The sequence below is a fragment of the Lissotriton vulgaris genome, chromosome 10 (assembly GCF_964263255.1).
Source record: "Lissotriton vulgaris chromosome 10, aLisVul1.2, whole genome shotgun sequence".
NCBI lineage: Eukaryota > Metazoa > Chordata > Amphibia > Caudata > Salamandridae > Lissotriton > Lissotriton vulgaris.
In genome coordinates, this window is record NC_141698.1 from 1,092,441,380 (window position 1) to 1,092,469,120 (window position 27,741).

At 46.8% G+C, this 27,741-nt stretch overlaps 1 protein-coding gene across 2 annotated transcripts in view; it reads right to left on the reverse strand.

The window, feature by feature from the left end:
* Positions 1-3,740: 3,740 nt before the first annotated feature.
* The window catches only part of KCNH8 (potassium voltage-gated channel subfamily H member 8), a 960,407-nt gene continuing 936,406 nt past the window's right edge, over positions 3,741-27,741 (reverse strand). For both annotated transcript variants that reach the window (XM_086942172.1, XM_086942171.1), the window contains one exon: positions 3,741-4,951. In XM_086942172.1, the coding sequence (XP_086798298.1) occupies positions 4,253-4,951 (699 nt within the window). In that variant the 3' untranslated portion in view covers positions 3,741-4,252. The remainder of the gene's footprint in view (positions 4,952-27,741) is intronic.

Here is a 27,741-nt window from a genome sequence, read left to right on the forward strand (position 1 = left end):
ACTCTGGGCACCTGTGAATGGAATAGATGCAAGCAGAGGCGCAGCCAGTCCCAGCTTCATGCCCTTACACTGAAAAGAGTGGGACAGGAGTGAGTGCAATGGAAGAGGCAGACTGAGACTGGGGGCAGGGTAGGAGCTGGAGTCTAGGATACAGGGTTAAAGGTAGGGATATGAAGCTGTATTTAAACAGTAGAGTGAGAAGCATGGTAAGAGCTGGAGTTTATGATACAGGGTTAAAGTTAGAGAATATGAAACAAAGTAATATCTAGGGACAGCAGAGTTAAATATGGATAGTATGAAGCAGGGTTAAAGTTAGAGAGAATATGAAGCAGTCTTTGAGCCGTAGACTGAGAAGCACTGTAAGAGCCGGAGTCTAGGATACAGGGTTAAAGTTAGAGAATATGAAGCAATCCCTAAGCAGTGAAATGCGAAGCACGGTAACACTGAAGACTATGAGAAAAGGTAATACCTGGGCATCCTAGAGCAGGGAATATCTCGACTGTGACACAGGAACACTGTCGAGAAGAGTAAAATTGGAGGCTGCGGCAAGGTTACATTTAGAGACTTGCAAGCATGGTAAAGCTGGAGACTATGAAACTGGTTTAAAGTGGGAGGCTGCAAAGCAGGGTAGTAGGTCGAGTCTAAGAAGCAGGGTAATGACTGTGGAATAAGAAGCATGGATAAAGTTAAGACCACTGCATCAGGATACTATGGTAGACGGAGTAAAGCTGGAGACTATGAAGCAGGCTTAAAGTGAGAGGCTGCAAAGCAGGGTAGTAGGTCGAGTCTAAGAAGCAGGGTAATGACTGTGGAATAAGAAGCAGGGATAAAGTTAAGACCACTGCATCAGGATACTATGGTAGACGGAGTAAAGCTGGAGACTATGAAGCAGGCTTAAAGTGAGAGGCTGCAAAGCAGGGTAGTAGGTCGAGTCTAAGAAGCAGGGTAATGACTGTGAAATAAGAAGCAGGGATAAAGTTAAGACCACTGCATCAGGATACTATGGTAGACGGAGTAAAGCTGGAGACTATGAAGCAGGCTTAAAGTGAGAGGCTGCAAAGCAGGGTAGTAGGTCGAGTCTAAGAAGCAGGGTAATGACTGTGGAATAAGAAGCAGGGATAAAGTTAAGACCACTGCATCAGGATACTATGGTAGACGGAGTAAAGCTGGAGACTATGAAGCAGGCTTAAAGTGAGAGGCTGCAAAGCAGGGTAGTAGGTCGAGTCTAAGAAGCAGGGTAATGACTGTGGAATAAGAAGCAGGGATAAAGTTAAGACCACTGCATCAGGATACTATGGTAGACGGAGTAAAGCTGGAGACTATGAAGCAGGCTTAAAGTGAGAGGCTGCAAAGCAGGGTAGTAGGTCGAGTCTAAGAAGCAGGGTAATGACTGTGAAATAAGAAGCAGGGATAAAGTTAAGACCACTGCATCAGGATACTATGGTAGACGGAGTAAAGCTGGAGACTATGAAGCAGGTTTAAAGTGGGAGGCTGCAAAGCAGGGTAGTAGGTCGAGTCTAAGAAGCAGGGTAATGACTGTGGAATAAGAAGCAGGGATAAAGTTAAGACCACTGCATCAGGATACTATGGTAGACGGAGTAAAGCTGGAGACTATGAAGCAGGTTTAAAGTGGGAGGCTGCAAAGCAGGGTAGTAGGTGGAGTCTAAGAAGCAGGGTAATGACTGTGGAATAAGAAGCAGGGATAAAGTTTAGACCACTGCATCAGGATACTATGGTAGACGGAGTAAAGCTGGAGACTATGAAGCAGGCTTAAAGTGAGAGGCTGCAAAGCAGGGTAGTAGGTCGAGTCTAAGAAGCAGGGTAATGACTGTGGAATAAGAAGAAGGGATAAAGTTAAGACCACTGCATCAGGATACTATGGTAGACGGAGTAAAGCTGGAGACTATGAAGCAGGTTTAAAGTGAGAGGCTGCAAAGCAGGGTAGTAGGTGGAGTCTAAGAAGCAGGGTAATGACTGGAATAAGAAGCAGGGATAAAGTTAAGACCACTGCATCAGGATACTATGGTAGACGGAGTAAAGCTGGAGACTATGAAGCAGGCTTAAAGTGAGAGGCTGCAAAGCAGGGTAGTAGGTCGAGTCTAAGAAGCAGGGTAATGACTTTGGAATAAGAAGCAGGGATAAAGTTAAGACCACTGCATCAGGATACTATGGTAGACGGAGTAAAGCTGGAGACTATGAAGCAGGTTTAAAGTGAGAGGCTGCAAAGCAGGGTAGTAGGTGAAGTCTAAGAAGCAGGGTAATGACTGTGGAATAAGAAGCAGGGATAAAGTTAAGACCACAGCATAAGTATAATACAGTAGACGGGGTAAAGCTGGAGACCATGAATCAGGGTTAAAGCAAAAGACTATGACATGGTGATAATGCGGGAGAATGCACAGCAGGACAGAGCTAGACTCAAGGAAGCAAGGATAAAGCTAGATAGTATGATCAGGGTTGAAGCTGTAGATCGTGAAGCAGGGTAACCGTGGAAACATGGAAGAACGGTGAAGCTGCAAGCTATGAGGCAGGTTTAAAGCGGAGGCTGCCAAGCAGGGTAGAAGGTGGAGGCTAGGAAGCAGGGTAATAGCTGGGGACAACTAAGCAGGGCTACAGCTGGCACCAAGCCACCAGGACAAAGCTGTAGTCTGTAAAACAGGGTAAAGCTGGCAACTATGTAGCAGGTTTAGAGCACTAGACTGCCCAGCAGGGTAGCAGGTGGAGGCTAGGAAGCAGGGTAATAGTTGGTGACTACTAAGCAGAGCCACAGATGGCGCCTATGCCACAGGGAAAATGCAGGGGTCTGTACAGCAGGGTAAAGCTGCAGATTATGAAGCAAGTTTAGAGCACTAGACGGCCAAGCAGCGTAGCAGAAGGAGGCTAGGAAGCAGGGTAATAGTTGGTGACTACTAAGCAGAGCCACGGGTGGCGCCTATGCCTCAGAGACAACGCAGTAGCCTGTGGAGCAGAGTAAAGCTGGCGATTATTAAGCTTATTTAAAGCGCTAGACTGCCAAGCAGGGTAGCAGGTGGAGGCTAGGAAGCAGGGTAATAGCTGGGGACTACTAAGCAGGGCTACAGCTGTCGACCATGCCACAGGGACAATGCAGGGGTCTGTAAAGCAGGGTAAAGCTGCAGATTATGAAGCAGGTTTAGGGCACTAGTCTGCCTAGCAGGGTAGCAGGTGGAGGCTAGGAAGCAGGGTAATAGCAGGGGACTAGTAAGCAGAGCCACAGATGGCGCCTATGCCACAGGGACAACGCAGGGGTCTGTAGAGCAGGGTAAAGATGGCGATTGTTAAGCTTATTTAAAGCGCTAGACTGCCAAGCATGGTAGCAGTTGGAAGCTATAGGAAGCAGGGTAATGCCTGGGGACTGTAAAGTATGGATAAAGCTAGCGAGCATAGCATTGAGATAATGGGGTGGAGCGTAGAACGGTATAAAGATGGAGACAATGACGCGGGGTTAAAGTCGAAGACTTTAAAGCATGGAAATATCTGGAGTCCATTTAGAATCAGGAAAAGAGACAGGCAGACTCCCAGCAGTGACTGGCCCAAGAGCTCTCTGTGCAAACACGTCACAATGCATCCCTCCCATTCACACCGCACACACTGACCCCAAGAGAAAAGACACCAGCCTCTTTTTTTTTTTGGTTTTGCTTTATAAATAACTTTAAATAGTTTAAATACGTATTTCATACCAAGTATATAAAAATAGCATTTCTGTCTCCGATAAATAAATTAGAGAGGTTTCATTTACATGACAGTTAACGTGCAACGACAGGCCGAGGGCCCGCCAGCCTCTCGGTGGGGGGTGGCCCCCACGGTGGACGACATGCAGCGATCAAAAGGTCTCTGTCCCTTTCTCTCGGGGCCCGCCGGGCCGCGCGCGCCAGCGGGGGCCGGGGGCGCGCGCTGGGAGCATTGTCTGCAAAATGGAGGACTATTGCTGCAGACAACAATGGCTTCCCACTTCCTGCCGCCCAAGGCCACGTGACGCTCTCCTGTCTGGGCCTCGCGGCTGCCGAGGGGCGCTTTTACAAAACACCAACCCTGAGACCCCCATCTCCAAAGAAAACACCTCCTGCATGCTTCTGCAGAGCAGCGTGTGCAATATCGAATTGCTTACCTACTTTCTATAAGCCCCCCAGCTTCAATCTATTTGTAATTCTCTGATAGGCAGAGTCAAAAACCGCAGTCATGCTGTATACGTCTGAAATGCCAGGCATGCGTCAAGTCCTGCAGAGATTGCGCATCATTATACGTCTATGGCTCTGTCATCTTTGTAATCAATTGTGCTGGTCACAATCTGTAAGGGGTAGTGGTCCGGGGATTGTGCCGAGAGGCCGGTGCTCCCCTCCAAGTCCCAGGAGCCCGGCAGGTTTTCAAGGCTAAGTGAACTGATGGCTCCCTGGCTGAAGCCTTCCTCCGATCTGCTGGGCAGCACCATCTGCATCGATGACGTGTCCGAGGAAGAGTACACGGAGGGGGATAGGGTGGCCGAGATGGACTGCAGCGGTGTCAAGGTGGCATCGGAGAGTGGCGACGAACACCTCAGATAGTCCAGCTGGTCGGCCTGGATGACCTGATAGTGTGACGGGGAGTAGCCCAGGCCCGTTGTGTAGTAAAGTTCACCATCCATGGCATTTTGGATATCGCACTCCTGTCTCGGGGGGCTGCTGCCCACTGAGGACGGGTCCATGTGCCAAATGTCAGACACGGTGGAGCCCTGGTGGTAGAGCTGTGTTTTGGTGCAACTCACCGAATCGGATTCCTGGTGCATATAGGGTTGATGCGTAGTCCATGACATCGAGTGTAAACCCTCCACCGGAGACCCCATTGTTGTTGCGTACGAGTACGCAGATGACTTCTGCACAGCCAGTAAGTTCTCCAGGAGGTTAATGACATTTTTCATATCTCTCCCAAGCTGTGAAACCTCCTGGGTTAAGGTGTTTACCTAGCGGAGTAAACAAAAGAAGCACTGGTTAGAAGATTTTTTTTCAAAATAAACTCAACATAAGCATGGATGCACAAGTTTACCAGGCAAAATAAAAGCAGTTTTAATGCACCACGGACAGAACCTATCTACCCACTCCTACAAATCAAACTTCTCCAACTGCTCTGTTACCAGCCACCCTACCGTTGCATGAGCATCCGTGGATGGTTAGTGTTAAGAAGATTCCAAGGCGTGTAGGTTCCCTGGACAACCAGCTGTAATCTGGTTCTGGGACTCACAGATGTTACCTTACACTGGGATGTTTAGTTCATTAAACCAGACTACGCCAACATCTGCCCCCCCCAACTTTCATTACACAAGACAAACCTTAGCACCGACGACATCAAGGGCTGAATGTGACATCATGGTGGGACACTCACTGACTCCTGAAGTCAGCTTTTGAAGTGGTGCAGCATTGAGAAGGCAGCAAGAAGATGTCTATGGCGAGTGATCAGAATGGTACCTCATCGCACAAGACTTCTACTTATCCCCCGGCAGAGCCGCATCTCCCCATTATCCTGTAGCAACCATTCCCTAGCAATACCCTTCTAAAAAGATCTGTTCACCTGTACCGCCCAACTCTTAGTTCATGATTCCCAAAGGTGACGTGTTCCTGTGTTCGATCTCTATGTTAGATAGACAAATGGATTCAGATAGGCATCAGCGGGTGCTGGTTTAAGAAACCGTAGACAGGGGATGTGGAATTCTGCCTGGTTGGCACCGCAGGCTGTAGCATGTGCCTGCTGAGGACCAGAGATCAGGTCTTTTTTTAAAGGTCCCTTTAGCATGAGGGATTCTTCGATGGCTTAGGGGAATGCATGGATATACATTTTTCTTCAGGACAAGGGCTATGGGATTTCAATGCTGGCGAGTGAGGAGCGTAAAGATGTGGAAGCTTGGCGCTACACACAGGTCATCAAATGGTGCTGGCAAGAAGCCATGCGTAGAGTGATAGTGCAGAAAGCTAGGCAGGTGCCAGGGCATGCAATGTTTTCTCTTTAATGGTAAGTAGCTTGCAAGCAGCCCTGTTATGTGCCGGGAGACTGCATGCCTCACGACTGCTGTAGGAGACAGGAGGATTTCACTGGAGGTTAAAGGGATGTGACTTTATATTAGAAGTAGGAGAGAGGACTCTGTGTCATGACTTTTCTGAAGACAGTAGTGTCCGGTGAGTCCTCAAAGTCGCTAACAGTAACTCTGGAGGGTTCGCTCTCTTCAGTCGGGGAAGAAGCCATGACCAGGGGGACTTGTTCCTAGGGTACATGCGTCTGGGGTCCAGGTGTTCCTATGGGCGGATTTGGGCATGTCTGGGTTTTGAAGCTCCACATGGACAGAGTGACCCTTGATTGTAGGTCGAGAGATGGAATCTTCACTCCAGGGTGGAAATAGTTCAATTCTGATCCTAGGGTGTCACCACCCAGTCGATAGGTCTGAGGAGGCAGCCTTGGGTTGTGATTGGGTTTAGGACTAATCGTGGTGGAACCCAAGGTTCCCCGTAGAGTGGTTCTGCTTTACATTTTATCAGCGGCTGCTTGACAGTCAAACAGAACCGCGTGAACAAAACCACCAGTTACGCTGGCTGAAGGGTGCTCAATGAGACTGGCTTAACCATTGGCCCTTTTGGGGAATTCTGATGGAGGAAACGGCAGACACCACCATCTACCTACAGAGACATCAGACACTAGTAAATACTTACAGAATCCAAAGTCACCAGTACTTCCTTACAGAGACAGCAGAATCAAAAGTTATCAGTTCATAATTACAGACAGCAGACACTAGTACACACTTACAAAATCAAAAGTCCATCACGACTACATACTTACAGAATCAGACGTCAGTCATCAGGACATACTTACAGCAACATCAGCCACTAGTACATACATACTAGACACTAGTACATACTTATTGAATCAAAACTCGCCAGTACATACATACTTACAGCAACATCAGCCACTAATACATACTAGTACATACATACTAGACACTAGTACATACTTATTGAATCCAAACTCGCCAGTACATACATACTTACAGAGACATCAGACACTAGTACATACTTACCGAATCAAAACTCGTCAGTAAATACTTACAGAGACAGCACACACTAGCACACACTCACAGAATCAAAAGTCCATCACGACTACATACTTACAGAATCAGACGTCAGTCATCAAGACATACTTACAGCGACATCAGCCACTAATACATACTTAAAAATCAAAACTCACCAGTACATATTTACAGCGACATCAGACACTAGTATATACTTACAAATTCAAAGGTCAGTCATTAGTACATACTTACAGAGACATCAGACACTAGTACAAACTTACAAAATCAAAGTTCAGTCATCAGTACATACTTACAGAGACATCAGACACTAGTACAAACTTACAAAATCAAAGGTCAGTCATCAGTACATACTTACAGAGACATCAGACACTAGTACAAACTTACAAAATCAAAGGTCAGTCATCAGTACATACTTACAGAGACATCAGACACTAGTACAAACTTACAAAATCAAAGGTCAGTTATCAGTACATACTTACAGAGACACCAGACACTAGTATATACTTACCGAATCAAAACTCGCCAGTACATACTTACAGAGACATCAGACACTAGTACATACTCACTGAATCAAAACTCACCAGTACATACTTACAGAGATATCAGACACTAGTACATACTTACTAATCAAAACTCACCAGTACATACTTACAGAGACATCAGAAACTAGTACATACTTACCGAATCAAAACTCGTCAGTACATACTTACGGAGACAGCACAAACTAGTACACACTTACAGAATCAGACGTCAGGCATCAGTACATACTTACAGCGACATCAGCCACTAATACATACTTAAGAAATCAAAACTCACCAGTACATACTTACAGCGACATCAGACACTAGCACATACTTACCTAATCAAAACTCGCAGGTACATACTTACGGAGACAGCACACACTAGTACACACTTACAGAATCAACAGTCCATCAAGACTACATACTTACAGAGACATCAGACAATAGTAGAATGCTGTAGTCAATCAAGACTACATACTTACAGAATCAGACGTCAGTCATCAGGACATACCTACAGCGACATCCGCCACTAATACTTACTTAGCTAATCGAAACTCACCAGTACATACTTATAGAGACATCGGACACTAGAACAAACTTACAAAATCAACGGTCAGTCATCAGTACATACTTACAGCGACCCAGGCACTAGTACATAATTTCCGAATCGAAACTCAGCAGTACATACTTACAGAGACATCAGCCACTACTACATACTTACAAAATCAAAACTCACCAGTACATATTTACAGAGACATCAGCCACTAATACATACTTAGAAAATCAAAACTCACCAATACATATTTACAGAGACATCAGACAAGTACATACTTACAAAATCAAATGTCAGTCATCAGTACATACAGACAGCGACATCAGACACTAGTACATACTTACCGAATCAAACCTCGCCAGTACATACTTACAGAGACATCAGACACTAGTTCATACTTACCGAATCAAAACTCACCAGTACTTACTTACAGAGACAACAGACACTAGAACATACTTACTGAATCAAAACTCGCCAGTACATACTTACAGAGACATCAGACACTAGAACATACTTACCGAATCAAAACTCGCCAGTACATACTTACAGATATATCAGACAATAGTTGAATGCTGTAGTCCATCACGACTACATACTTACAGAATCAGACGTCAGTCATCAAGACATACTTAGAGCGACATCAGCCACTAATACATACTTAGAAAATCAAAACTCACCAGTACATACTTACAGAGACAGCAGACACTAATACATACTTACTGAATAAGACGTCAGTCATCAGTACATACTTACAGCAACATCAGCCACTAATACATATTTAAGAAATCAAAACTCACCAGTACTTATTTACAGAGACATCAGCCACTAGTACATACTTACAAAATCAAAACTCACCAGTACATATTTACAGAGACATCAGACACTAGTACATACTTACAAAATCAAAGGTCAGTCATCATTACATACTTACAGCGACATCAGACACTAGTACATACTCACCGAATCAAAACTTGCCTGTACATACTTACAGAGACATAAGACACTAGTACATATTTACTGTTAGACCTGTCTGGCCTTTTGCGTAGCCCCTCCTATTAATTATTTATTTTGTCCCCTTTTTGCCCCTCATACCCTTTATATCTTTTTGTGCCCACTGGATTATTTTTACGGTGTTGGCCTAGGGGTTAGATGCTCTTTGGCCCGCATAGTTTTTCACCTAAGGCCTAGGTGCCTTTTCTGACTGGAAAGTATGGGACCCACAAAATGGTCGCCATTAACTGCCATAACGGTCATCCCTGGGAAGGGCCCATAGACTAGAATAGGGGCCTTCCAGAACCTTCTGGTCCCTTCTGGGCCTTCTGAGGCCACCCTATAAAAGGTCAGCTGCAGGGCAGCCATTTTGTCTTTTCAGAGTAGGCTAGCTGGAGTTAAGGCTGTAGCATAAGGCCGGGGTAGGATAATCAGAGGGTTGACCTCCCAGTGTAGGGACGCTCCTTACTGTTTCACCACCCTTCTCCCCTTGTAGTTGTTGACCTGACCCTGCCTGAGGAAATCCTGGAGACCCTGGGCACCTGTCCTCATCCGGCCCCCAGAGGAAAGAGTGGGTGAGGGAGGTTGTACTGGAGTGTAGCTTCATCCACTGCCCAGTAAGGAAAGGGTCCTGGTGCAGATTAAAGGAGAGGGAATCCGGTGTGCCCTGGTCAGACGCCACAAGAACTGAGAGAAAAGGAGGCCTCATCAGGCATTTCAACAGAACCCCCCCTTTTTTGGTACCTGTGGTAACGCTTCGCCACATTAGGGGTAGTGGGGTCATCCTGGTCGAAGGCTAGAACCAAGTGCCTGGCGCAGGTCCCGCCGAGGGAACTGGCCGTGTAGCGAAGGCTGCCCCCATCTCTCTTTGTCTGGTGACTGAGGCTTAGGATCGCGCTGAGGAATCTCATCCCCGAACTGCGCAGGCCCCGCCGAGGGAACTGGCTGTGTAGCGAAGGCTGCCCCCATCTCTCTGTGACTGGTGACTGAGGCTTTAGGCTCGCGCTAAGGAATCTCATCTCCGCACTGCGCAGGCCCCGCCGAGTGAACGCGGGTCCTGGAGCGGGGGCGGCACCAAAGGAGGAAGTCCCGCGGAGCTGAGCAGGCTCTGTCCTTGAGCCGCTAATAACCTGCGCATGTCCGGTCGAGCCGCTTCCCTCAAGGAAGGCGGAGTCAGCGCCTGTGGAGAAAGCGGTCGAGAGGCGAGCATCGTCTCTTCTCCGCTTGTGTGCCCCTCTTTCCCGCTCTAGCTCCAACACCGAGGAGCTGTTCTAGCGGGTGAGGAGGGTCGAGGGGCAGTCAGGCTCGCGCCAAGTGCCCTGGTGTGGTCTTTGTTCCCCCCCCCCGACGATCGGAGTCTCTGGCCCGGTGGACCCAGCACTGAGAAGTAAGGAGTGAATGAGAGGGGGAAGTTGAAGGCTGTAGATTATCCGATAAAAGGGCAGAGGAGCAGTAACTATCGGTTGGCCACACAAGGAGTGAGCTAAACTGGGCAAAACCTTTCAAGACTTCCACAAGAGACATCATAATCTGTTGTTGAATGCTGACTGAATTATTTTGGTAAATAAACCTCCTTGAGACAGCTCTAGAGGAGAGCTTGCACAGAATAGGTTGAGTGGGGAATACTAGCCAAACTTCCTTGGTGTTGTAGAGGGGAGGTAAATGATAATAACCCTTATTGGAGGATCAAAGACTAGCTGAGCTTGTAAGGTGTGTAGACACTGCTCCCTGAGAGCCAATGTAATGTACTTTCATGCTGAAAAATTGAATTGTGAGATATCTTTGCAGACTTGTACAAATCGATAACTTCACTGTTTGAATGTACCGTTCTGTACTAACTAAGGATAAAAAATAGAAAAGAGAACAAAGTAATATTTTTATAAAACAACACGTATTTTCCTACAAAAATTATGGTGTAGTGTCCTTTTTGTGTGGAAGTACATTGGTTTACTGCTGGGTGGTGTGCAACCTTTACACATGTGCCTCTATTTAGTGACTGTCTTACTCTAGGCCAGGCTACCCTATGTAACCAGGCTATCCTAGGTCCAACACTTACCGAATCAAAACTCGCCAGTACATACTTACAGAGGCATCAGACACTAGTACATACTTACAGAATCAAAAGTCCATCACAACTACATACTTACAGACATCAGACAATAGTAGAATGCTGTTGTCCATCACGACTACATACTTACAGAATCAGACGTCAGTCATCAGTACATACTTACAGCGACATCAGCCACTAATACATACTAGTACATACATACTAGACACTAGTACATACTTACTAAATCAAAACTCGCCATTACATACATACTTACAGAGACATCAGACACTAGTACATACTTACCGAATCAAACCTCGCCAGTACATACTTACAGAGACATCAGACACCAGTACATACTTACCGAATCAAAACTCACCAGTACATACTTACAGAGACATCAGACACTAGAACATACTTACCGAATCAAAACTCGCCAGTACATACTTACAGAGACATCAGACACTAGAACATACTTACCGAAACAAAACTCGCCAGTACATACTTACAGATACATCAGACAATAGTTGAATGCTGTAGTCCATCACAACTACATACTTACAGAATCAGACGTCAGTCATCAAGACATACTTACAGCGACATCAGCCACTAATACATACTTAGAAAATCAAAACTCACCACTACATACTTACAGAGACAGCAGACACTAATACATACTTACTAATTAAGATGTCAGTCATCAGTACATACTTACAGCAACATCAGCCACTAATACATACTTAAGAAATCAAAACTCACTAGTACATATTTACAGAGACATCAGCCACTAGTACATACTTACAAAATCAAAAATTACTAGTACATATTTACAGAGACATCAGACACTAGTACATACTTACAAAATCAAAGGTCAGTCATCATTACATACTTACAGCGACATCAGACACTAGTACATACTCACCGAATCAAAACTTGCCTGTACATACTTACAGAGACATAAGACACTAGTACATACTTACCGAATCAAAACTCGCCAGTACATACTTACAGAGATATCAGACACTAGTACATACTTACAGAATCAAAAGTCCATCACGACTACATACTTACAGACATCAGACAATAGTAGAATGCTGTTGTCCATCACAACTACATACTTACAGAATCAGACGTCAGTCATCAGTAAATACTTACAGCGACATCACCCACTAATACATACTACTACATACATACTAGACACTAGTACATACTTACCTAATCAAACCTCGCCAGTACATACATAATTACAGAGACATCAGACACTAGTACATACTTACCTAATCAAAGGTCAGTCATCATTACATACTTACAGCGACATCAGACACTAGTACATACTCACCGAATCAAAACTTGCCTGTACATACTTACAGAGACATAAGACACTAGTACATACTTACCGAATCAAACCTCGCCAGTACATACTTATAGAGACGCAGACAGTAGTACACACTTACAGAATCAAAAGTCCATCACGACTACATACTTACAGAGACATCAGACAATAGTAGAATGCTGTAGTCCATCACAACTACATACTTACAGAATCAGACGTCAGTCATCAAGACATACTTACAGTGACATCAGCCACTAATACATACTTAGAAAATCAAAACTAACCAGTACATACTTACAGAGACATCAGACACTAGTACAAACTTACAAAATCAAAACTCGCCAGCACATCCTTACATAGACAGTACACGCACAGAATCAAAAGTCACCAGTACATACGCACAGAGACAGCAGACATCAGTGCGTGCTTACAGACTCAAACGCCAGTCATCAGCACATGCTTACAGAGATATCAAACATTAGTTCATACCTACAGAATCAAAAGTCTCCAGTACATTCTTACATAGACGCAGGCACCGGTACATTCTTAAAGAATCAAAGTCACAAGTACACACTTACAGAGACAATAGACACCGGTACATGCTTACAGAGTCAACAGTCACCAGTACATACTTACAGAGACAATAGACACTGGTACACACTTACAGAGTCAAAAGTCACCAGTACATACTTACAGAGACAATAGACACCGGTACATGCTTACAGAGTCAAAAGTCATCAGTACATACTTACAGAGACAATAGACACCGGTACATGCTTACAGAGTCAAAAGTCACCAGTACATACTTACAGAGACAATAGACACCGGTACATGCTTACAGAGTCAAAAGTCATCAGTACATACTTACAGAGACAATAGACACCGGTACATGCTTACAGAGTCAAAAGTCACCAGTACATATTTACAGCGACAATAGACACCGGTACATGCTTACAAAGCAAAACAATTACACAGACAATAGCCGACCAAGATACTAATTGTAATATTTTACTTTGACGAAACTTGTGGGCGTGTTAATTTGGGGCAATAACATATTTTTGACCTGAATTTAATAAAAGTGAGGGAGAAAGAAAAACTGCAGAAGGCTCCAATCTCTTGTGCCTATAGCAATATGCAGGATCTGTAGAAAGAGCATTAGCCTTGTGACTAATAAATTTTTTTGCCATTGGCAGCCAGGGTACAAATTAATAAAGTTCAATTTTGGCTCGATATTTGCCTCACTTTTACCGACTTACTGAATAGTGGAACATTTGAATTTTTGCACCAGCCGGTAGATTTTGGACTGGTCTGGTTTTGTGCAAAACTGTGGCCCACTAGTGTAAAGTTCATGTATCCTGGCCTCTGGTCCTTTCAGATGCACGAGCCGAGCGTTAGTGTCCAGCTAGTAACAGAGAAGCTAGTCTAGTATCAGAAGGCTTCAGTAGAGACAGCAGCATGGAGAGGAAGGAAAGGACAAGGCTTGCACTAGGGAGACATGAGAAGAGAGAGAACACCACAGAGGAAGAGAGCTTGATAGAGAGACCTCAGAGGCGGCACTACAGGAAAGGCAGAGAAAGAGTTCTAGAAAAGAGCAGAGGAAAACAATAGGGGAGAAAAGTAACAGAGGAGTCAGGGACAGCCTGGGGGCATGTGAGGGGTAAGAAAATGGAAGACAGCAGGGTAGCCGAAGAGGGAGCTGGTAATAAAGAGAAAGAAGATAGAGAATATGTGAGAAAAAAAGACAATTAAAGAGACAATGTGACTATGAAAACCTTGAAGTAGAAGGATAAAGTAAATAGAACAAGAGGAAAGGAAAATGTGAACGAGAGAGCAAGACAGAGCGAGAGACAAGGAGAGCAAACACAAAGGGAAGAGACATAAGAACAACGAAGGAAAACAGAAAGACAGACAGACAGACAGACAGACAGACTGACTAACTGACTTACTGACTGACTGAATGGATGGATGGATGAATGGATGGATGGATGGACCATCCTCACTCAGTGGTATCTACATCTGAAAGCCCAATGTGGGTGTCCCATCTTGTTGTGCTTACTCCAGCAGCTCTACTCTGCTGGGCCCAGGTTGCCACTAAGCATGCGAGAATGTGGACACGCCCCTATTACCAGGATAGAAAGCGACAAACAGGATGGGATGCTGGCCCTGGCACCTGCTTTGCTCGGACTTGTGTCTAATGACTCTGGGTAGAAACAGTTCAGTGTCTGCTAAATGCGACCATTCAATTCCTGCCGCACACGCGGCATTCGGGATGTGGCTTTAATGCACTGGAGACACTAGGGGCATCTCCTGGTGCTTATAAGGGTCTTGAAACCTTATAACAGTTTCAGCCTTGCCTGGGATCCGGTCGGCAGTAAACGTAAAGCCCAGAGAATTGCCCAGAGATGACCCAGCAAGTGAACCTGGATTAAACCTGATTGGAAGCCTGTGAAGAATAGACCCTCGATCCACCTGCAACACATAGGATGACTGACCCGTGCCTTGCCAATTAACATACCAATGACTACTTTTTAATCCTCCCTGTCTCCAAAGTAGAAATCCCATGACAACAGTGCTTAATTTGAGCCGGTGTTTGCCACTGCTCGGCACCGGCACTTAATTCTCAACACTAGCATTTATGATTAAACTACCAAACGGTGGCGCTGTTTCTCTAATTTTGATGTGAGCACACCAACTGTGGGTTACATACAACATACAGTAAAATTACAAATGCCTGTCACCCCGGCCATTCTTAGGTGGCCAGAAATAATCTGAATTCTCACACTTGTATGAGTGTGATTGTTAGTAGTACTGGCACTGGCAGCGCTGGTATGGGCTATGGGTGGTGCAAACAGTACTGTTCTCCTGAGAAAGGGGTGTGGCACTTATTTGTTTTACAAATTAAACACTACAGGAGCCAAAATTCAATCTATATGCAACCGTGCCAAAGAAACATTTGCATTGTAAAATTCCTGCTCAAACCTACTGCTGTGGTCAAAGGACTCTGTGTCAAACTTGTACTGCACTTCCACAATCAGACTGATGAGATTGTCACTCATTTTGCACTCCCGCCCGCTCTCTATCCTTTGTGTTACAGTCGCTGAGGAGACTGTGGCATCGTCTGAGCCTCCCCTTACTCTGCGTCTTCCCGTCTCTAGTAATGAATCCTAAAAGGCACGAGCTGATGGCCACTCTGGATCATCCGATGACTCTTGCCCCCCTTATATTCTAAAAAAAGCCAGTGAACTCATTACGCCACCTCTGTGCCAACTTTTCACTCCATCCTTACCTTCTGCTGCAGTCCCTGATGCCTGGGAGCATGCCAATGTCAACACCCTCCTATGAGCAACGGCTCACCCTCACTCAAACTATGGCCCTACTTCATGGCTGCGTCTCACGCCCAAAGTACTGGAAACTTACACTCAGTTATCCAGCTCAATGGAATACCCTATCCATTTAGATGACTCCCAAACCAGTTTCAGACCACGAGATAGCACTGAAACTGCACTACTGGCTAGTAGGGAGCAAATCAGCACTGCACTGGATGGATGCATGGAGGACCATAGCATTGAGTGTTCTGAACCTCCCTGCAGTGCTTAATTTGTAAAAACAGTAAGTGCCAGGGCTCTGGTCAGGAGGTCACTGCAGCTTGCACCACCCAGCGCCCCTGTCATCGCTGTCAATGATAGCAACAACACAACTACTAACCATCACACTCCTACAAGTGTGACAATTCGGACTAATACAGGCCCCCTGAGCTATAGGAATTGTTTGGGCTAAAAGTATTAGCGATTTTGATGTGTATTTAATTAATAAATAACTGTGGTTGTGCTAGTCTTAAAATTGGAGAAATAGCGCTAACATGTGACAGACATTTATAAGTGCCAGTGTTGACAAATAAGTGCTGCTGCCAAGCATCGGAAAACACAGGCTCAAATTAAGCACTGTCTCACTGAGGCCTTTGACACAGTCTCCCTTTTAATTCCGATTCAACACCTTCTATCAGTTGGATGTCAGGACCGCGCCATAAAATGGTTAGTGTCCTTCTTGTCACACAGATCCCATTCCGTCCTACTTTCCAATTTTCAATCTCCCCTTTTCCCAATAAAATGTGGGGTTCCCCAGGGCTCTTCTATCAGCCCACGTTATTCAACTTTTCAATAGCCCGTCAGCCAATCCTTTGTTGTGTGTATAGGCCTGCATGCTGCTGGCGCTCAGCTGAGCGTCACTATTTGAGACAGCATTGCTTCCTCTCAAGAAACATTCAAAATCAGCCTCTGAGCTCTGGCCAATTAGTTCACAAAAGTTCTTTAATGCTTGATTCCAAAAAAAAACAACTGATTATTTTTGGCAAGACCAGTCTAGCGAGCGACTCCCTTTCGTGACCCTCTGAACTGGGTACCACACCCACCCACCTCAATCAGTTAGGCGTTACAATGGACCAGCATCTTTCCACCAAAGCACAGATAGGCACTTATTTTGAGCTGTTAAAATCAATATATAAATCCCTGGATCTCCTTCCTTCCTGCACCCAAAAGTCATTGTCAACTCGACTATGGGTATTGTCTAACTTTGGGTCTTCCCTAGTACGTTGTCTCCAGGCTACAGGCGATACAGAACCCTGCGGCCTTCACAGTCCTCAAACTACTCAGATGTTTTCTTTCCACCTTAAGTCCCCACATTGGCTCCCCATCCTAAATCTAATTACATTTAAATCCCTACTCATGGGATAAAGAGCACCAGCTAAAACGGGCCCCAAGGATCTCCAACACTTGATGCAACACTACCAGGCCGGAAGAACCCTTAGATCCGAAACAACACATGTGCTCAAAATACCACAAATTCAAGGTACCAGAGAAGGTCCTTCTCCTGCCTGGTCTCCAAATATTGGAACTAACCCTGGGCGTAGGACTACGATACGCTCACGGAGTGTGCGTAGTTTGCGTTACTAGGCACTACGCGAATGGCACGTAGCACTGTGCAAAAACGCGAAGCAGGCATTTTTTTCTTGCTCGCGGTCCTCAACGTCAAGTTGGAGACCGCGAGCGTGCAAAATCAACATCCGGCAAGACTTTTTCCTCGTTTGCAATCAGCAACATCAAGTTGCCAATCGTGAGCCTGGAAAATATACCTCCCGATGAGATTCTCAACTTGGGGAGGTCAGGTTTCTCATTGTGAGTGGTCGCGTATGTTCGCGACCGCTCGCGATAAGAAACTACCAGTCCGTGTTGAGAAAGCTGCAGCTCGAGTACAAATCTACTCGAGCGGCAGAAAACGACCGCTTGCACTCTGCAAGATGCCGTCTGCAATGATTGCATAGTAGGGACAAGCATCTGGCACTGTGCAATCAGTGTGAACAGCATTTTCCCTACCGCACTACACAGTTTGGGTAGTGCGGAGTGCACTTCGCGTAGCTACGCATATCGCTACTACGCGAACTACGCCCAGGGTTAATTGGAACTCCCTGCCATTAGAAATGAGCAGAGCTCCCTCGGATTCACTCTCAACTCAGCACCTGGTTGCTTAATTTATAATGCTTCTTTTTGCACTATAGTGGCACAGTGCCTGGATGCCCTGGACAGGTTAACTGTTGCACTTCATAAATGTTCATTTCATAGCGAGCACCTGGAGGCAGGAAAAAGCAGTACAGGGTGCTGTGAAATTGAAAACGTAGCTACAACTTCTTTGATATTGTTAGCTATTTGTATCTCCTGATTTAGGTACAAAAGGACCATTAGGATTTCCCCCTTTTATTAAGGCTCTACTGGGTGAGCCTTGACTTGTATGCATAAATACGTGCAACCTTTAAGTGTATGAATCATTTCATTTTCATTTTCAATCTTTATTTCGACCATTTGGTCATAAAAGATACACGTACAGTAAAATCACGTAAATTCTGTCACAGTCATTAAAACATCAATGCATGATATTAAAATCAAAACCAGACAATACAAGTAGTTATTAAAAAGTAAGCGATTCTGCAGTCTACCCAGCATTTTTTAAAAGACGGCTACGCGTATGCCAGACATTCGTAAAGAATTTGGAAAGTGCAAAAACAATTGGGCCGGAAACATCGCATTTTAAAATCCTGTACATCGGTGCATATTCCCTGCCACCCAAATTCTTAATCAAGGGCAGCAGCCAGTACTTTCTGGCTGCCTTGTATGCTGGGCAGAAAAAGATCACATGCAAATCATTTTCCTCTTTGTCAACGCAAAGAGGACAGAACTTGGTAGAAGGGACTTGTGACCAGGTGCTAGAAAAGGACCGTAAAGGCAATGTGCCGTATCTCCACTGGAGAAATAACTTTCTATTGAATATGGGATATACGGGATCAAGAGCTTTCTCAAATGTATAGAGATACTTGGTTTGCAGGAATATAGAGGAAAGGGACCCCTCTGTCTGGGTAGCTATAGCCCTTACCCTTTTGTGTTCGTGGTACAGATTCGCCAAAGCTCTCTTAGAGATTCTTGGTGCTGTATTTGCTGGTTCGATCCACAATTCAGGGAGCCCCAAATCTGTGCAAACTGACTGGATATTTTGGACCCAGGGAATACTGAGCGCCTTAGGATGTTTTAGTATTTCGACCAGTTCCGCCCTGTAATCGGCGAGATCGTCGCCGCTCCATAGCCTGCGCCAGAAGGCAATGGGTCTTAGACTTATCTCGTCGGCGAGTGGCCGTAGCCCTAAGTCAAGCCTCAGAGGGAGAAGCGGGGTGCTAGGAGGAAGTGCGGTAATTTGTCTTAAAAACCTATTTTCTGTGCAAGACAAGTTCCGACATGGAATGTGGCCCCACAATTCAGCCCCGTACAAGATCGCCCCCCTTGCCTGTGCCTTATATATCTGAATTAGGGCCCCCAATGGGCGATAGGTCGAACCGGTCATCATCCGGGAAATACCCCCGGTAATTTGTACTAGTTTAAGGTTAGCCCTGGTTTGATGGCTCTCTCAGGTCATGTTTTCGTTGAGTGTCACGCCGAGATGTTCGAATGTGGCTACTCTTTCCAGTCGCGCTGCTCCCAGTAGGGGATTCGGGTGCTGTTTGGGGCTTGGGTTCAATACCATATATTTGGTTTTTGTGGCATTGATTTCCAGCCCTCTATCCTGACAGAAGGCCACAAAGGCATCAAGTATCTTTTGAATGCCCATGGGTGTTTTGGATACCAACAGTGTGTCGTCCGCAAACATTATTGCGGCCACACTGTTGCCATTCAATTTGGGGGCATCTGTATAGTCGGTGGCGTTTAGATGAGCGATTACCCCGTTGACGAAGAGGCAAAACAGGGTCGGCGCCAGCACACAACCCTGTCTTACCCCTCTGCCCACGGGGAATCTATCAGTCAGCTCCCCCGACCTCCCACACCTCACCTGGGCATAATTATTATGGTGCAGCCTCTGCAGGGTCAATAAGATATCTGGTGGAACGCCCATCCCTGCTAAGATGACCCAGAGTTTTCCCCTGGGCACGAGGTCGAAGGCGGCTCTTAGGTCCACGAAAATCGTGTACAGACTACCGCCCTCGAACCTCACTGTCCTCCAGTAGATCAAATTCAGTCTAAAGACCTGGTCCACAGTCGATACCCCTTTCCTAAAGCCTGCCTGATATGGACTGAGGGCGCCCACCTCCTCAATCCATTCCTGAAGCCTGTTCAGGAGAACCCTACCGAACAGCTTCTGTGCTACATCTATCAGGCTAATCGGTCTGTAGTTGGCTGGGAGCAGGGGGGATCCTTTTTTGAAAATCGGGACCACCTCAGCCCCCAGCCAAGTACTGGGGATTTCCATCCCACCGAGGACACCATTAAAAAGAGCTGCGAGGTAGGGCGCCCAGACGGTGGTCTCCTGCTTATACAGGTCTCCCGGTAGCCCGTCCAGCCCAGGCGCCTTCCCCGAAGCCAGGCCTGAAATAGCAGCCGTAACCTCGCTCAGTGTTATTTGATCCACCTGCAAGCCCTGTCTCACTGGTTCAATTGGCACAGGAAGTTCTCCGGACTCAGCGCTATATAGCGACTGGAAGTGGGCCTGCCACACTCCAGGAGCTATATTAGGCTCCACTGCCGAATGTAGACTCCCTGATCCCCCATTCACCATTCTCCAGAACAGGCGTTGATCTTGTACTGCTAGGGCCTTTGTGAGCTCTTCCCACTGATTTTCCTCCCATTCTATTTTGGCCTGTGCAAGAAGCTTCTTATAGGCTTGTCTACATTGCTTAAGACGTTCCCCTCCTTTGCCCTCCTTAATTACTCCAAGGAGTTCTGTTTTGGCCCGTCTACAGGCTATATTATACCATTGTATTTTGCCTTGGGACCTCTCTCTTGGCTTTTGTACTTTACGTGTGAAGTGGGGTGCCGCCACTTTTATGAGTTCTTTATGGGCATCAAACAGTTTACTCCTTATATCTATTTTGTTTGCCACACTATCAAGGTCCCCAACAGTTTCCAGGATGGGGGTAATCTCTGCATAAAGCAGTGGGAGTTTGTCCTTATTTGTGACCATATGCTCCCACCTAATTCTTCTCCTGCTGTTATCTATAAGGAGCGTGGGATGGTTCCCTTCCTCATGGGTCGCTAGGCCCTGGGGTGCTGGGTGGACGAGGTCTAACTCGAGAGCATTGTGGTCACTATCCATCCTATTAATTACCCTAAAATCCTGTATTGTTGACCACCTCGCTAGTTGAACCAGAATGTAGTCCAAGTGTGACTCCCTTCCCTGGCGATTGTAAGTGATTTTGCCTGGTATGTCGGAGTTGGTTCGCCCATTACACGCTCTGAGTCCGTACCTTAACGTGAGGGCAGTAATTTGCAACGCTAGTGGGGTCCAAGCTTTCGGAGATGGCACATCAACCCCTGGTACTGCCCACCTATCTTCTTCTTCTGATAGGAACCCTTCCTGGAGGCCGGGGAGTGGCTCAAAGTGAGAGTTAAAGTCTCCACCCACCACATAATATGAATCAGTCGACAGTTCAGATAAAAAGTTTGAGAGTTCATTAAAAGTCGGTGATTCTTTTGCCTTTCCCATTGGCCTGGAATAGATATTGACCAGCAGGAGATTAACTTTGTTTGGCCATGTTAATGAGACCGCGAGGATGTCATCGGAGCTGCATGGGAGCCGTGTTGCCACACAGCCCAGGTGAACAGCAATCCATGTCGCAAGGCCCCCTGATGGTCGGCCTTTGCCTTCCCACCTAGCTGGAATAAAAAAGGATGCGTAGCCTTGATGCTCATAGTCCTCTCTAGCCCAGGTTTCCTGGAACATACATATGTCACCAGTTTCTATGTACTTTCCCCAGGCCGGCTCTTCCAATTTATTTGCTAATCCCGCGATGTTCCAGGAGATTATCCTCAAATGTTCGGAGGTGGGAGATGTCATAGCGTGAGGGATGGAGGGGGTAAGTCCATGATCCACTTGTGTTACAGGGCCTGTGGCAGGGGCAGCAAAAGATACATATGACTCCATGGATCCCAACTCCCCCTCGCCCTCAAGGAAGGGAGCCATAGTTATCCGCTCGACAGCAACTACTCCATCAGTGGCTAGGTGGGAGGATTCAATTCGACCGTGGTCTGGGTCAGATGAGTCATTCAATGGGCCAGAAGTTGCACCGGGGGACACAGTGGGGGGATCCAGGGGGCCACAGAAGCCCGATACCCCTGGCGCAGACTTACAGACGGTGAGTCAGTCGACCCCGTCCAGCCCGTTCAGACAGTTAAAGCGATTAAAATCGCAAAAGGGTGTGTCCGGCGGTTGGAAATACGGGCGTTGAACAAAGCCTTTGTGATTGCGTCTGTAGTCCACCCTTGTCCAGTCATCGTGTGTTGGGGCCTGGTGCCTGGGAATTGGGGGAAAGAAAAAGGATACTGGGAGGGTCTGTATGGTGGAATCAAGGGATCGGTTCATTCCTCCACAGATGTGTCGAACCGTGCCCGGATCTTTAAAGGTTACCATGATACAGTCCCCCACTATGGTTTTCCTGGTCTTCCCTAGCCATGGAACCCTTCTCACCATGATGATCTCGTTATTAAAGTGGGGTGGCAGGGGTCGGTTTCAGTTAAGCCATTTGATTACCTTTTTCTTAAGGGATTGATAATCCTCGTTTTCTCCTGATCTTAGATGGGGGGCACCAGCTAAGACCACCATTAGTCTATTAGCCTCAGGTGGGAGGTCTGGCCTCCGTGGTCTGGGAGTTGGGCAAACGGGCGTGAGTGGGGGGGCATTAACCTGATCTTGGTGTGTTCCAGTGGACTCTATTTGTGAACTATGTGGGGCTAGAACCACCGGATCAATGGGTCTGTTACTTGGGTTATTGTGCCGTGCTTGGAGTTGGACAGCCATAAGGGGTTGCAGAGGGGCGGCAGATGGCATGCTTCTGGGGGGGGCTTTGTTGACATTGGTTACGGTTTCTGCTTTAGAAGATTCCCCAACCGAGGAATGGGTTTCCACTAGCTTTGTTTGCTTACTTACTAGAGTATTCAGAGTGGTAAGAGAAGTTTCTAGTAAGGTGAGCCTAATCTCGACTTTTTTTAGACTGTCGGTGATGGGCTGCAGAAGGGAGCGGAGTAGAAATTCGATGCTCCCCTTAGCAGAGAGTGGGTGGTTTGGATTCGGCATAATAGCCTCTGGCTCTTTGGTGGTGGCAATTATGCTGGAGTTTGAGAGCTTAGGTGGTGGCACTATCTCTGTAGTCTTCCCCGGTAGGGTGGTATTAGTATTTCTCTTGCCAAAATCCAGATGTGATATTTTGGATTTCCCCCGCCCCCCCGCTGTTTTCCGAGCCCGTTTACTGGGTGGGGGCCTGTGTATCTCCACCATGACATTTAATTTAGGCTTGCTCTTATTAGCCAATTGTATAGGTTGGGTTTGGGTTACCAGGTTAACAGGGGTATGTGAAATCTCTAGGGGGGCTGGCTCTGTGTTTTTTTCCAATGCTAACCCTGGAGTAGAGGGAACTTCCCTTAGTAAAACAGGGAAATCCTCTAATGTCGAATTATCTAAACTACTGGGTAGCGCGCCTACCTCTTGAGTGGTGGGGCAGGGGATGATATCTAGCAAAGGCCTAGTTTTCATAAATTCAATGGAGCGCCTCCGCTCCGCCCTACATTTCTCAAGTGAGCCCTCCAAGTCCGCCTCACCTTTATTGGGTTTAAAGTAGTTATCCAAAGTCCCAGAACTGGAAGCACCATCCCTTGAGGGGGTTTCCCGTGGTGGAGGCGAAGGCATAGCCTTGATTATGACGCTAAAGGGGATCAAGAGAGGGGGCCCGGCCCGGCCTCCTTCGGCCCCTGACGGCCACAGACGGTCCCGCCCTTGTCCCGGGCTTCTCCCGGTCGCTCCCGCTCGCTCCCGCGAAGCGGAGATCCTGCACTCCTTTAAATACTACAGCTATGTGATAGGCGGGGGGGCGTGGCCAGCGGGGAGAGCAGCCCAGGTGTTGCTGGTTGGGCGCGCAGGGGCTCCTGGTCGCTGGAGTCCCCTGCCTTGCTCGCAGCCCCGCTGGTTCTCTTGCCTACCCCCGCACTCCTCCTTGGCTCCTCTGTATATTCCTTCAGGCGGACGACGCGCTGCGGGACCCGCGAAGCGGGTCCGGCGAGTCGTTAGGTTGATGACAGGAGGCACAGATCCGCTAGGCAGCAGGTCCAACACGCTCCACCTTCAGGCAGCAAAGTTCTGTGAAGAGGTGTCCCACAAACGCAGGGAAAGAGGCAGCTTTTGGCTCCGTTGGCGGGGGGGCGTGGCCAGCGGGGAGAGCAGCCCAGGTGTTGCTGGTTGGGCGCGCAGGGGCTCCTGGTCGCTGGAGTCCCCTGCCTTGCTCGCAGCCCCGCTGGTTCTCTTGCCTACCCCCGCACTCCTCCTTGGCTCCTCTGTATATTCCTTCAGGCGGACGACGCGCTGCGGGACCTGCGAAGCGGGTCCGGCGAGTCGTTAGGTTGATGACAGGAGGCACAGATCCGCTAGGCAGCAGGTCCAACACGCTCCACCTTCAGGCAGCAAAGTTCTGTGAAGAGGTGTCCCACAAACGCAGGGAAAGAGGCAGCTTTTGGCTCCGTTGGCGGGGGGGCGTGGCCAGCGGGGAGAGCAGCCCAGGTGTTGCTGGTTGGGCGCGCAGGGGCTCCTGGTCGCTGGAGTCCCCTGCCTTGCTCGCAGCCCCGCTGGTTCTCTTGCCTACCCCCGCACTCCTCCTTGGCTCCTCTGTATATTCCTTCAGGCGGACGACGCGCTGCGGGACCCGCGAAGCGGGTCCGGCGAGTCGTTAGGTTGATGACAGGAGGCACAGATCCGCTAGGCAGCAGGTCCAACACGCTCCACCTTCAGGCAGCAAAGTTCTGTGAAGAGGTGTCCCACAAACGCAGGGAAAGAGGCAGCTTTTGACTCCGTTGGCGGGGGGGCGTGGCCAGCGGGGAGAGCAGCCCAGGTGTTGCTGGTTGGGCGCGCAGGGGCTCCTGGTCGCTGGAGTCCCCTGCCTTGCTCGCAGCCCCGCTGGTTCTCTTGCCTACCCCCGCACTCCTCCTTGGCTCCTCTGTATATTCCTTCAGGCGGACGACGCGCTGCGGGACCCGCGAAGCGGGTCCGGCGAGTCGTTAGGTTGATGACAGGAGGCACAGATCCGCTAGGCAGCAGGTCCAACACGCTCCACCTTCAGGCAGCAAAGTTCTGTGAAGAGGTGTCCCACAAACGCAGGGAAAGAGGCAGCTTTTGGCTCCGTTGGCGGGGGGCGTGGCCAGCGGGGAGAGCAGCCCAGGTGTTGCTGGTTGGGCGCGCAGGGGCTCCTGGTCGCTGGAGTCCCCTGCCTTGCTCGCAGCCCCGCTGGTTCTCTTGCCTACCCCCGCACTCCTCCTTGGCTCCTCTGTATATTCCTTCAGGCGGACGACGCGCTGCGGGACCCGCGAAGCGGGTCCGGCGAGTCGTTAGGTTGATGACAGGAGGCACAGATCCGCTAGGCAGCAGGTCCAACACGCTCCACCTTCAGGCAGCAAAGTTCTGTGAAGAGGTGTCCCCTATGAATCATATTAATGCAACTTCCGGTTCCAGCGGTGTTAGCGTTTCCTTAATTATAAATAGGGAGCCCCTGCTGCAGGTGGGGTCGCGTTAGCCAGTGTGCGCCTTGGGGACAATGGGTGCATTCAGATACTGAAATCCTTGACCACAACAGTTTCACAATATCGGGCCCCCCAAGTTCTCCAGCACCCTTCAGTGCCAACAAGAGTTGTAACCTGTACTACTTGGCTCCCAGAATTTGCACAACTGGATCCATAAACTATGAGCCTGATTTAAATCTTGGCGGACAGGTTACTCCGTCACAACGATGACCGATATCCCATCCGTCAACATATAAATTTCATAGGCTCTAATCGAATTTGCATTTTGGCGCATGTGATATCCATCAGTGTTGTGACAGATTAACTTGTCCAAACAATATTTATCGGGAGTTACCCTTTCTGGCAGGAAAAGGATTGGGTCAGCAATCTAATAAAAACAAAGTTCCTTCTCCTGAGTTCAATGAAACATTAATGGTATTAAGATCCCAAAGGGGACGAATACATCAATGTTGGGGATTTAGATGTTGCAATGGTTACCAAATTTACAAATAAGTATATGTAAGGCCTAACAATACCATGGAAAGCATGAAACAGTAATTTAAAAAAAACTTGAAACAATCATTAAAAAAGCTTTTTCATTTATTTAAGAAGATTTAAAATTAGATTATAACATATTTTTGCACTTAAAATAATACATAAATTTCAGAAATTCCAAAGCATACAGTTTTATGTAAAAAATTGTTAACCTAGCAATAATTCATACAAACATTGCACAAATGTAATTGTTAATCAATGAATTTATATGGGAACGAAAATGTCGACGCGGCGTTTCGGTGCCTCTTTTATATCCTGCACCTTCTTCAAGGACTCGTTCACAGCTTAATAATATCTCCAGGTTAGATCTTTCCTGGTCCTGATTGATTAGCTATCTCTGAGCACGTATTACATCCGCCCAGATCTCTTTCAACCTTTTGTTCTTATATGTAGATTTTATCCAGACTTCACTCGCTTTAGGAAGAAAATGGACCAACTTCAATCCGGTCCTATTTTCTCATTTACTTGATCGTTAGGAGGACGCCTCTGGGAGCTACCTTACGCTGTTCGTTTCATCACTTTATCTTTGTGGTAAAAGAAAATGTACTTTGTTTTTATCTTCATACAGTCAAAGGTTCCCTTTGTTGAGGTTTGCTATAGAATTGGCTGTTCGCTTTGTAGCTGGTAGCTGAACTGCACAGCGTCCTCCTCCTTGCTCGGACTACCGAGCAAGGAGGAGGACGCCGTGCAGTTCAGCTACCGAGCAAGGAGGTGGACGCCGTGCAGTTCAGCTACCAGCTACAAAGCGGACAGCCAATTCTATAGCAAACCTCAACAAAGGGAACCTTTGACTGTATGAAGATAAAAACAAAGTAAATCTTCTTTTACCACAAAGATAAAGTGATGAAACAAACAGCGTAAGGTAGCTCCCAGAGGCGTCCTCCTAACGATCAAGTAAATGAGAAAATAGGACCGGATTGAAGTTGGTCCATTTTCTTCCTAAAGCGAGTGAAGTCTGGATAAAATCTACATATAAGAACAAAAGGTTGAAAGAGATCTGGGCGGATGTAATACGTGCTCAGAGATAGCTAATCAATCAGGACCAGGAAAGATCTAACCTGGAGATATTATTAAGCTGTGAACGAGTCCTTGAGGAAGGTGCAGGATATAAAAGAGGCACCGAAACGCCGCGTCGACATTTTCGTTCCCATATAAATTCATTGATTAACAATTACATTTGTGCAATGTTTGTATGAATTATTGCTAGGTTAGCAATTTTTAACATAAAACTGTATGCTTTGGAATTTCTGAAATTTATGTATTATTTTAAGTGCAAAAATATGTTATAATCTAATTTTAAATCTTCTTAAATAAATGAAAAAGCTTTTTTAATGATTGTTTCAAGTTTTTTTTAAATTACTGTTTCATGCTTTCCATGGTATTGTTAGGCCTTACATATACTTATTTGTAAATTTGGTAACCATTGCAACATCTAAATCCCCAACATTGATGTATTCGTCCCCTTTGGGATCTCAATACCATTAATGTTTCATTGAACTCAGGAGAAGGAACTTTGTTTTTATTAGTGACAGATTAACTTGTCCACTGAGTTCTAAATCAGGTCCATGGTCTGGTAGCCCTTGGTTTCTACTATTAGACCATGGACCCCATA